This window comes from Tachyglossus aculeatus, chromosome 6 (assembly GCF_015852505.1).
Source record: "Tachyglossus aculeatus isolate mTacAcu1 chromosome 6, mTacAcu1.pri, whole genome shotgun sequence".
In the NCBI taxonomy this organism is placed as follows: Eukaryota; Metazoa; Chordata; class Mammalia; order Monotremata; family Tachyglossidae; genus Tachyglossus; species Tachyglossus aculeatus.
In genome coordinates this window covers 48,747,582-48,759,719 of record NC_052071.1, presented here as the reverse complement: position 1 = coordinate 48,759,719, position 12,138 = coordinate 48,747,582, and the positions used below count along the sequence as shown (strand labels likewise).

At 49.8% G+C, this 12,138-nt stretch overlaps 1 protein-coding gene across 1 annotated transcript in view; it reads right to left on the bottom strand.

Annotated features, from left to right (window-relative positions):
- Positions 1-12,138, bottom strand: part of BTK (Bruton tyrosine kinase) — a 53,287-nt gene that overhangs the window by 1,666 nt on the left and 39,483 nt on the right. Inside the window, exons 14-18 of the mRNA XM_038747961.1 lie at positions 9,175-9,346; positions 5,512-5,728; positions 4,429-4,493; positions 3,209-3,327; positions 1,854-2,011 (exon numbers count right to left, since the gene is read on the bottom strand). Coding sequence (XP_038603889.1) covers positions 1,854-2,011; positions 3,209-3,327; positions 4,429-4,493; positions 5,512-5,728; positions 9,175-9,346 — 731 coding nt within the window. The remainder of the gene's footprint in view (positions 1-1,853; positions 2,012-3,208; positions 3,328-4,428; positions 4,494-5,511; positions 5,729-9,174; positions 9,347-12,138) is intronic.

Genomic DNA, 12,138 nt, shown 5'->3' with positions numbered 1-12,138 from the left:
GCACACAGTAAACGCTCAATAAATACGACTGAATATTATTATTACTTCCTCCTTAGGCCGTGAGCCTCAAGTGGGGCAGGGACTGTGTCTGATCCGATCGTGTAGGATCTCGCCCAGGGTGGAATCACGGCTCTGGAGAGGCACAGCCTGTAGCTCCTCGGAGCCTCCTCTAAACAGGTTGATGGGATTAGAAGAGGGTCGCTTTGAAGCAGTCATAGAAAGAGCAAGGCCCTCCGCTGCATCTGGTGAGGAAGATCTGTAGCTCCTCAGAGCCTCCTCTAAACAGGTTGATGTGATTAGAAGAGGGTCGCTTTGAGGCAGTCTTAAGGAGCAAGGCCCTCCGCTGCATCTGGTGAGGAAGATCTGGAGTCAGGAAGCCTGAAATTGGACTTTTAGACTGTGAGCCCACTGTTGGGTAGGGACTGTCTCTATATGTTGCCAATTTGTACTTCCCAAGAGCTTAGTACAGTGCTCTGCACACAGTAAGCACTCAACAAATACGATTGATGATGATTACGCTAGACGATGTGCATTACTTATGACCTACTGTGGAAGTCAGGGTGCTGTCAAGACACAGACGGAAAGGTTCTTTGCGGAAGTTTGCCGAACCTGTCTACTTGCCTGTCTCTACTTGTTTCGTTTGCCTGTCCATTTGTTTTGTTTTGTTGTCTGTCTCTCCCCTTCTAGCTCTGCAGTGCTCTGCACATAGTAAGCGCTCAATAAATATGATTGATTGATTGATAAATACGATTGATTGATTCTAGACAGAGAGCCCGTTGTTGGGTAGGGATTGTCTCTATCTGTTGCCAAATTTTACTTTCCAAGGGCTTAGTCCAGTGCTCTGCACACAGTAAGCACTCAGTAAATACGATTGAATGAAAGAATGAGTGAATGAATGAACCGTGATAGTTATTGAGCGTGCTGCCAGGTGGACCCCTGACCTCATCCCTGGCTCCAGAGTCAGGGCTGCGATGCGTCCCCATCCCGGGCCTCCACAAGCTCCGGGGCCACTGCCGAGCCCCGGGACCGATCAAGGGAGCCGAGACCGAGGGAAGCTGGGGGATTAGAAGTAAAAATACCAGACATTGAGGTGTAGGGACCAGACCAGAGATGAAACAACTGGAAACCAGACCGTACGGTATAAATATTTGTGAATGGCCACGCTACCTACGTGCCTAACCATCAGTCAATAGTGTTTACTGAGAGCTTTGTCTGGGGAGAGCACTGCACTAAGCATTTGGGAGAGGACAATACACTACAGTTACAATACAGCCACGAGAAGGAGCGTGGCTCACTGGAAAGAGCATGGGCTTTGGAGTCAGAGGTCATGGATTCAAATCCCGTCTCCGCCGCTTGTCAGCTGTGTGACTTAGGGCAAGTCACTTCTCTGTGCCTCAGTTACCTCATCTGTAAAATGGGGATTGACTGTGAGCCCCCTGTGGGACAACCTGATCACCTTGTAACCTCCCCAGCGCTTAGAACGTGCTTTGCACTTAATAAATGCCATTATTATTTATTATTCGTTATTTGTTACAGTTGGTAGACACCATCCCTGTTCTGGAGAAGGTTCCCATCTAGCGGGAGAGACAGGCTTTAAAATAAATTTACAGCAGGTGGAGCGACTCTATAGGCCTTTGAGTCGCTATGAATAGGAAACGACTCGATGGCACTTGATAATAATAATAATAATGATGATGATGGCATTTGTTAAGCGCTTACTATGTGCGGAGCACTGTTCTAAGCGCTGGGATAATAATAGGGGGAAGCTTCAGAATGACCCCTCGTCGGGACCGTGGACGGTCAGGGACAGGGCACCGTGCCGGGTGGTTTGCAGGAGTGAAGGGGGAACTCACCTCATGCCAGCAGCTGTACATGACGGCATACACCCTCTCGGAAGCCAGCTGAGGCCGGTAGAGTCGCAGGCCCTTGGCGATGTGCTCTGCCGTCTCACTGTTACTAAACCTCTCGTACGGCATCTTCCCCAGCGAGTAAACCTCCCACATCAAAACTCCTGCGAGAGACAGATACCTTCAGACCGTCGACGGGGGATGGAGGCCGAGGCGGAGGCAGAAACTCCTCACCCTGGGCTTCAAGGCTGTCCATCCCCTCGCCCCCTCCTACCTCACCTCCCTTCTGTCCTTCTCCAGCCCAGCCCGCACCCTCCGCTCCTCCGCCGCTAATCTCCTCACCGTACCTCATTCTCGCCTGTCCCGCCATCGACTCCCGGCCCACGTCATCCCCCGAGCCTGGAATGCCCTCTCTCTGCCCATTTGCCAAGATAGCTCTCTTCCTCCCTTCAAGGCCCTGCTGAGAGCTCACCTCCTCCAGGAGGCCTTCCCACACTGAGCCCCTTCCTTCCTCTCCCCCTCGTCCCCCTCTCCATCCCCCCACATCTTACCTCCTTCCCTTCCCCACAGCACCTGTATATATGTATATATGTTTGTACATATTTATTACTCTATTTATTTATTCGACTTGTACATATCTATTCTATTTATTTTATTTTGTTAGTGTGTTTGGTTTTGTTCTCTGTCTCCCCCTTTTAGACTGTGAGCCCACGGTTGGGTAGGGACCGTCTCTATATGTTGCCAATTTGTACTTCCCAAGCGCTTAGTACAGTGCTCTGCACATAGTAAGCGCTCAATAAATACGATTGATGATGATGATGATGATGGGAAGAAGCCCCGGGGCCGGGAGGCAGGGGACCGGCCACTCGCCTGCTGGGGGAACCGCAGCCTGGGCCTCGGTTTCCTCACCTGTAAAATGGGGGCGATCCCACCTGCCTCCCTCTACCTCACTGGGGGAAAAGTGAAAAAGTGCCGTTCAAATCCCAAGTGTCACCCTGGGTCCATTCAGCTTCACGGAATCCCCGCCAACGAGGACCACTGTCATCGTCTCTCTCCTTGTGACCATCTTTTAGACTGGGAGCCCACCGTTGGGTAGGGACTGTCTCTATATGTCGCCAACTTGGACTTCCCAAGCGCTTAGTACAGTGCTCTGCGCACAGTAAGCGCTCAATAAATACGATTGATTGATTGATTGATTGATCTTGGGCAGCCCCCTCCCCCAGAAGCCCAGGGGTGGCGAGTAGGAGGTTGTCGGCTTTGTCCTATTCCTCGGTCTTAATAATAATGATAATCATAACGATAATAGTAATAAGAATACTGGTATTTGTTAAGGTCTCGTCTCTGCAGCTCCTTCTACTCACCGAAAGCCCAGATGTCGGACTTGCTGCTGAACTTGCTGTACATGAGGACTTCGGGGGGCGACCACCGGACGGGGAACTTGGACCCGACAGAGCTGGTGTATTCGTCGTCCAGGACGTACCTGAGCCGGCGAAAGGTCAGTTACTGTCCTGGTCTAGCAGAGAGGCCTCGGACCGGCGAGGGGGCAGAACAGGGCGTGCACACGGCAGGCCGGAGGAGTGCCTCGACTTCCCCAACTGAGCACTGTGAAGCCAAACGAGTCTCCTGGTGGGCTGACCCAGCTTTTTCTTTACGGTATTTGTTAAGCGCTTAAACGTGGTTCTAAGCACCGGGGTAGATGCAAGATAATCAGGTTGGATGTTGTCCCTGTCCCACAGAGGGACAAGTAGTCTAAGTAGGAAGGAAGGGCCTCGGTTCCAGGGCCTCTGTTGTAAACGCCTCGGGCCCGCCCCCTCACCGGTGGCCTTTCCCCCATCCGATTAGCTTTTCTGGTTGGCTTGTCGGTCCTCACCTCGGTGGCCCTGAGACCAAAGGGATGCCTCATGGCCGGCACACTTGGGACCCCCAACATCCCGAGCCATTTGACTGTGACAATGACTGGGAAGGAGGGATGGACAGGTGACCGCAGGCGGGGCGAGATTGAGACCAAGTGCTGGACAGAGGCCTGAGGAAGAGGTAGAGAAGGAGGAGGGAAAAGAGCTAAAGAAAGAGAGGAGAGAGGAAGGGGGAGAGAAAGGGAGACACAGAGAAAGAGGGGAATGGAGAAGTGAAAAACTTTAGACATTCCCTAAACTCCCTGTTCAACCCATCCTATCAGCCACCTCAGCATTCATGGATTTCTCTACTGTTTTATAATTGAGTTTGTTGGGTGATGACTACAAGTGAATGACTATTAGATTACAGTAGCTCTTGGAGGGCAGGGACCACGTCCTCTGTTTTTCGTGTCCACCAAGCACCTAATACAATTCTCGGCACGCTCGTGGTGCACAATAAATGCCGTTGCTGCTGATACTTAGAGAAAAACCCAGACACAGGGAGCTGGAAGGAACAAGACAGGCGGGTAGATGGGGCGCGCCCCGGGGACGATTCTCAGAGCGGAAAGAAAGAGCGGGAGATCCGGCGAGGCAGACCGGGACGAGAAGGGGTGGTGGGAGGAGAATGACAAAGCTGGCTGGGGTCGGCACGGAGTGCGAGGGGAGGGAGAGGCCAGAGGCGGACTGACCTGGACAGGCCAAAGTCGGACACTTTGACAACCCCCTGGTCGTTTACCAGACAGTTCCGAGCAGCCTGCGGAAGCAAGAGAGAGAGACACGAGAGTTGAGGCATAGCAAAACCCCGTCCTTTGGTGGCCCTGTGCAATCTTGCGTCAGGCCTGCCTGGAGTCAAACGGCTGCTTTGACAACACCAGCAACTCAGGCTCAAGTGCAGCATGCTGCTGTTTCACATATTATTATTGTTAATAATAACACTTCTCTGGGCCTCAGTTCCCTCATATGCGAAATGGGGATGAAGACCGTGAGCCCCCTGTGGGACAACCTGATCATCTTGTAACCTCCCAATCGCTTAGAACAGTGCTTTGCACATAGTAAGCGCTTAATAAGTGAAGGCCTTCCCAGACTGAGCCCCCTCCTTCCTCTCCCCATCCCACCGCCTTACCTCCTTCCCCTCTCCACAGCACCTGTATATATGTATATATGTATGTACGTATTCATTACTCTATTTCTTTTCTTTGTACATATTTATTCTATTTATTTCATTTTGTTAATATGTTTGGTTTTGTTGTCTGTCTCCCCCTTCCAGACTGTGAGCCCGCTGTTGGGTAGGGACCGTCTCTATATGTTGCCAACTTGGACTTCCCAAGCGCTTAGTCCAGTGCTGTGCACACAGTAAGCGCTAAAAAAAAATTATAAGTGCTATTATTATTGTCCCACCTTTTCTACTGCTCTTCCGCTACGTCGTTGCATCGCTCCTAATGTGACTGTTACCAATCAATCAGTGGTGTTTGTCGCCAACCCCTTTTCCCTGGTGTTTATTCTTAGATCGGGAGTCCTTTAGGGGCCAAGGAAATTGTGTAGCGCAGTGCTCTGCGTGCAGTGAGTATCCATAAATACCACAGATTGACTGACAAGGAAGGCGGGGGAGACTGGGAGAGACGGAGCCGCTGGGAATCCCAGATATTCCCAGTCTGGCCTGAATGTAAGTCTGGCGTCTTCCTTCACCCTCCACTCTTCCCCCGTCCTTATCCCTATTCCCCACCCGAGTCCTCTCCCCGCTAGGGAACGTCCCGGGCTCCCAGGGAGCATACCAGATCCCGGTGCAGGAACTGTTTGGACTCCAGGTATTCCATGGCCTCGCAGACGTCCTTGCACATCTCCAGCAGCTGCAGGGACTGGAAGCGGTGGCGCGTCTCGCGCAGGTAGCTCAGCAGGCAGCCGTTGGCCATGTACTCGGTGATGATGAAGATGGGCCGCTGCTTAGTGCATACGCCGTACAGCTGCACCAGCTTGTCGTGGGACAGGTTCCTGGGGATGGGGGCCGAGAGGACCTCAGAAACCAGCCGGCTCCTCTCCGTGTTCCTCTGCAAATCCCAAGGCCTCAAGGAGAGCGGGTGCCCGGGGCCGCAGCTGAGCACTGTGTGGCCCCCCAATTTCACCAGGTCCCCGGATCTGACTTTGACCTGCAGCCACACTGGCCTAGGGTCAGCTGCGGGGAAGGGTCTGGAGGGTCTTTAATTCTATTTGTTCTGACGACTTGACACCTGTCCACAGGTTTGGTTTTGTTGCCTCTCTCCCCCTTCTAGACTGTGAGCCCACTGTTGGGTAGGGACCGTCTCTGTATGTTGCCAGCTTGGACTTCCCAAGCGCTTAGTACAGTGCTCTGCACACAGTAAGCGCTCAATAAATACGATTGATTGATTGATTGACTGAGCCTCCTCCTTCCTCTCCCCCCGGCCTTACCTCCTTCCCCTCCCCACAGCACCTGTATATATGTATTTGTTTGTACCTATTTATTACTCTATTTATTTTACTTGTACATATTTATTCTATTTATTTTATTTTATTTTATTTTATTAATATGTTTTGTTTTGTTGTGTGTCTCCCCCTTCTAGACTGTGAGCCTGCTGTTGGGTAGGGACCGTCTCTATCTGTTGCTAACTTGGACTTCCCAAGCGCTTAGTACAGTGCTCTGAACCCAGTAAGCATTCAATAAACACGATTGATTGATTGATTGATTGACGGAGCCTCCTCCTTTCTCTCCCCCTCCTCCCCCTCCCCATCCCCCCACCTTACCTCCTTCTCCTCCCCACAGCACCTGTATATATGTATTTATGTTTGTACCTATTTATTACTCTATTGATTTTACTTATACATATTTATTCTATTTATTTTATTTTGTTAATATGCTTTGTTCTCTGTCTCCCCCTTCTAGACTGTGAGCCCTTTGTTGGGTAGGGGCCGTCTCTATATGTCGCCAACTTGTACTTCCCAAGCGCTTAGTACAGTGCTCTGCACACAGTAAGCGCTCAAAAAATACAATTGAATGAATGAATGAGAGGGAGGCATCGGCAATAACTTGAACTTCAGCTGCTGTATCGTACTCTCCCAATCGCTTAGTACAGTGCTCTGCACACAGTAAGTGCTCAATAAATATGATTGAATGAATGAATGAATGAATGAAAGGGAAGCGTCGGCAATAACTTGAACTTCAGCTGCTGTATCGTACTCTCCCAATCGCTTAGTACAGTTCTCTGCACACAGTAAGTGCTCAATAAATACAACTGAATGAATGAATAAGAGGAAGGCGTCGGCAATAACTTCAACTTCAGCTGCTGTATCGTACTCTCCCAATCGCTTAGTACAGTGCTCAGCACACAGTAAGCGCTCAATAAATACAATTGAATGAATGAATAAGAGGGAGGCGTCGGCAATAACTTGAACTTCAGCTGCTGTATCGTACTCTCCCAATCGCTCAGTACAGTGCTCTGCACACAGTAAGCGCTCAATAAATGCAATTGAATGAATGAATGAGAGGGAGGCATCAGCAATAACTTGAACTTCAGCTGCTGTATGGTACTCTCTCAATCACTTAGTACAGTGCTCTGCACATAGTACGTGCTCAATAAATACCACTGTTTGATTGATTGATTGATAAAGAGCTGGGAGAAGGCCAGGGTCAACCCAGAAGCCAAAGCCTGGGCCCGACAGGGACTGTATCTGAACTGGACGTCTTTTATCTACCCCAGTGCTTAGTACAGTGCTTGGCACATAGTAAGCGGTTAACGAATACCACGGTTATTAAGCAGAAGAGGGAGTGCATCTCCTCCAAGCAGCCTTCCCTAAGCCCTCATTCCCTTCTCTCCCACTCTCTTCTGCATTTCCCTTTTGCACTAGGGTTTCCACCCTTTATTCAGCCCTCGCTCAGCCCCATAGCACTTATATAGTGCTCCAGCGCTTAGAACAGTGCTTTGCACATATTCATTCATTCATTCAATCCTATTTATTGAGCGCTTACTGTGTGCAGAGCACTGTACTAAGCGCTTGGGATATATGGATATATGTTTGTACGTATTTATTACTCTGATGATGATGATGATGGCATTTGTTAAGCGCTTACTATGTGCAGAGCACTGTTCTAAGCGCTGGGGGGATATAACGTGATCAGGTTGTCCCACGTGGGGCTCACAGTCTTAATCCCCATTTTACAGATGAGGTAACTGAGGCCCAGAGAAGTGAAGTGACTTGCCCAAAGTCATGCAGCTGACAATTGGAAGAACCGTGATTTGAACCCATGACCTCTGACTCCAAAGCCCGTGCTCTTTCCACTGAGCCACGCTGCTTAACAAATGCCATTATTAATGTTAATAATAATGTTAATAATAATAATGTTAATAATTGGTTAATGGCATTAACAAATGCCATTAGTAAGCGCTTAACAAATGCCATCATTATTACTATACATAGTCAAAATTGAATTTATTTACATTAATGCCTGTCCCCCCCTCTAGACTGTAAACTCATTGTGGGCAGGGAATGAGTCTACAAACTCTGTTATATTGTACTTCCCCAGTGCTTAGTACAGTGCTTTGCACACAGTAAGCGCTCAATAAATATGATTGAATGAATAAATGAAGGAATGAAAGTAATAATAATAATAATAATAATAATGGCATTAATTAAGCGCTTACTACATGCAAAGCACTGTTCTAAGCACTGGGGAGGTTCCAAAGTGATCAGGTTGTCCCACGGGGGGCTCACAGTCTTAATCTCCATTTTGCAAATGAGGTAACTGAGGCCCAGAGAAGTGAAGTGACTTGCCCAAAGTCACACAGCTGACAATTGGAAGAGCCGGGATTTGAACCCATGACCTCTGACTCCAAAGCCCGTGCTCTTTCCACTGAGCCACGCTGCTTAACAAATGCCATTATTAATGTTAATAATAATGTCAATAATAATAATAATGTTCATAATTGGTTAATGATGGCATTAACAAATGTCATTAGTAAGTGCTTAACAAATGCCATTATTAATAATAATGATGATGGCATTTATTAAACGCTTACTATGTGCAAAGCACTGTTCTAAGCGCTGGAGCTCTGTTAGTCAAAATTGAATTTATTTACATTAATGCCTGTCCCCCCCTCTAGACTGTAAACTCATTGTGGGCAGGGAACGGGTCTGCAAACTCTGTTCTGTTGTACTCTCCCAAGCGTTTAGTACAGTGCTCTGTAAACAGTTAAGCGCTCAGAAACCGCCACTGACTGTGGTCAACGGCAACGTGTCCGTCGAAGCAGAGAAGGCCCAGACCGCGCTGCCCACCCTCTGGGACTGATCTTGTTCCCACCGAGGCACCGCCCGCCCTCTCCTCCTCCCCCGGCCCCGCGCCTTCACCCCGCTGAGTGGGGACCCCCGGACATCACGGCTCCCCTTTTCCGCCACAGGCCCGGAAGGCCGGGCGGGGTCCGACTTACATCATGACTTTGGCCTCCTCGATGAACTCGTCCTCGGACATAGAGCCTTCCCTGATCATCTTGATGGCCACATCGTACTGGCCCCGCCACTTGCCGTACTTCACCACCCCAAACTGCCCGGTCCCCAGCTCCTTCAAGAACGTCAGGTCCTTCGGGTCGATCTCCCAGGACCCTAGAGCAGATGGAGACCTCTGGGAAAACTCCCCCTCACCTCCCCTTTTTCCTTCTCCAGCCCAGCCCGCACCCTCCGCTCCTCTGCCCCCGCTACCCTCCTCACTGGGCCTCATTCTCACCCGTCCCGCCGTCGACCCCCAGCCCACGTCCTCCCCCTGGCCCGGAATGCCCTCCCTCCTCACATCCGCCAAACTAGCTCCCTTCCTCCCTTCAAAGCCCTACTAAGAACTCACCTCCTCCAGGAGGCCTTCCCACACTGAGCCTCCTTTTTCCTCTCCCCCTCCCTACCTCCTTCCCCTCCCCACAGCACCTGTATATATGTTTGTACAGATGTATTACTCTATTTCTTTTACTTGCACATATTTACTATTCTATTTATTTTGTTAATGATGTGCATTTACTTCCCAAGTGCTTAGTCCAGTGCTCTGCACACAGTACGCGCTCAATAAATACGATTGAATGAATTTAGCTTTATTTCTGTTTGTTCTGACGACCTGACACCTGTCCACGTGTTTGGTTTTGTTGTCTGTCTCCCCCTCCTAGACTGTGAGCCCACTGTTGGGTAGGGACCATCTCTAGATATTGCCGACTTGGACTTCCCAAGAGCTTAGTACAGTGCTCTGCACACAGTAAGTGCTCAATAAATAGGATTGAATGAATGAATGAATGAATGAATGGAGGGGGAGTCTCTGAGGAAGGCCAGACGGGGGACGCCAACTCTAGGAGCCCCAAGCCCATCCGAGGAGTGGGAGAAGCAGTGGGGCCCAGTGGATAGAGCATGAGCCTGGAAGTCCTTCTGAACTTAGGTTCTGATCCCAGCTCTGACAAATCCTCCTCGACCTCTCAGCTGCCTTTGACACTGTGGACCACCCCCTTCTCCTCAACACGCTATCCAACCTTGGCTTCACAGACTCCATCCTCTCCTGGTTCTCCTCTTATCTCTCCGGTCGTTCTTTCTCAGTCTCTTTTGTGGGCTCCTCCTCCCCCTCCCATCCTCTTACTGTGGGGGTTCCCCAAGGTTCAGTGCTTGGTCCCCTTCTGTTCTCGATCTACACGCACTCCCTTGGTGACCTCATTCGCTCCCACGGCTTCAACTATCATCTCTACGCTGATGACACCCAGATCTACATCTCTGTCCCTGCTCTCTCGCCCTCCCTCCAGGCTCGCATCTCCTCCTGCCTTCAGGACATCTCCATCTGGATGTCTGCCCGCCATCTAAAACTCAACATGTCCAAGACTGAACTCCTTATCTTCCCTCCCAAACCCTGCCCTCTCCCTGACTTTCCCATCTCTGTTGATGGCCCTACCATCCTTCCCGTCTCACAAGCCTGCAACCTTGGTGTCATCCTCGACTCCGCTCTCTCGTTCACCCCTCACATCTGTCACCAAAACCTGCCGGTCTCAACTCTGCAACATTGCCAAGATCTACCCTTTCCTCTCCATCCAGACCACTACCCTGCTCGTTCAAGCTCTCATCTTATCCTGTCTGGACTACTGCATCAGCCTCCTCTCCGATCTTCCATCCTCGTGTCTCTCCCCACTTCAATCCATACTTCACGCCGCTGCCCGGATTGTCTTTGTCCAAAAACGCTCTGGGCATGTTACTCCCCTCCTCAAAAATCTCCAGTGGCTACCAATCAATCTGCGCATCAGGCAGAAACTCCTTACCCTCAGCTTCAAGGCTGTCCACCGCCTCGCCCCCTCCTACCTCACCTCCCTTCTTTCCTTCTCCAGCCCAGCCTGCAACCTCCACTCCTCTGCCGCTAACCTCCTCACCGTGCCTCGTTCTCGCCCGTCCCGCCATCGACCCCTGGCCCACGTCATCCCCCGGGCCTGGAATGTCCTCCCTCCACACATCTGCCAAGCTAGTTCTCTTCCTCCCTTCAAGGCCCTACTGAGAGCTCACCTCCTCCAGGAGGCCTTCCCAGATTGAGCCCCCTCCTTCTTGTTGCCCTCTTCCTGCTCTCCATCCCCCCGCCTTACCTCCTTCCCTTCCCCACAGCACCTGTATATATGTATATATATATTTGTACGTATTTATTACTCTATTTATTTATTTTACTTGTACATATCTATTCTATTTATTTTATTTTGTTAATATGTTTTGTTTGGTTGTCTGTCTCCCCCTTCTAGACTGTGAGCCCACTGTTGGGTAGGGACCGTCTCTATATGTTGCCAACTTGTACTTCCCAAGCGCTTAGTACAGTGCTCTGCACACAGTAAGCACTCAATAAATACGATTGATTGATTGATTGATTTGTCTACTGGGTGACCTTGGGCAATTTGCTGTACCTATCCTAGTGCTTAGTACAGCGCCTGGCACACAGTAAGTGCTTAGAACGAATTCATTCATTCAATCGTATTTATTGAGCGCTTACTGTGTGCAGAGCACTGTACTAAGTGCTTGGGAAGTACAAGTTGGCAACATATAGAGACGGTCCCTACCCAACAGTGGGCTCACAGTCTAGAAGGGGGAGACAGGGAACAAAACAAAACTTATTAACAAAATAAAATAAATAGAATAAATATGTACAAATAAAATAAATACATAAATAGGGTAATAAATACGTACAAACATATATACAGGCGCTGTGGGGAGGGGAAGGAGGTAAGGCAGAGGGGATGGGGAGGGGGAGGAGGGGGAGAGGAAGGAGGGGAACAAATATTACAATTATTATTATTGGTATTACATCACTTAACTTCTCTTTGCCTCAGTTACCTCAGCTGGAAAATGGGGAATTAGCCTGTGAGAGTCCTATGTACTTCCCAAGCACTTAGTACAGGGCTCTG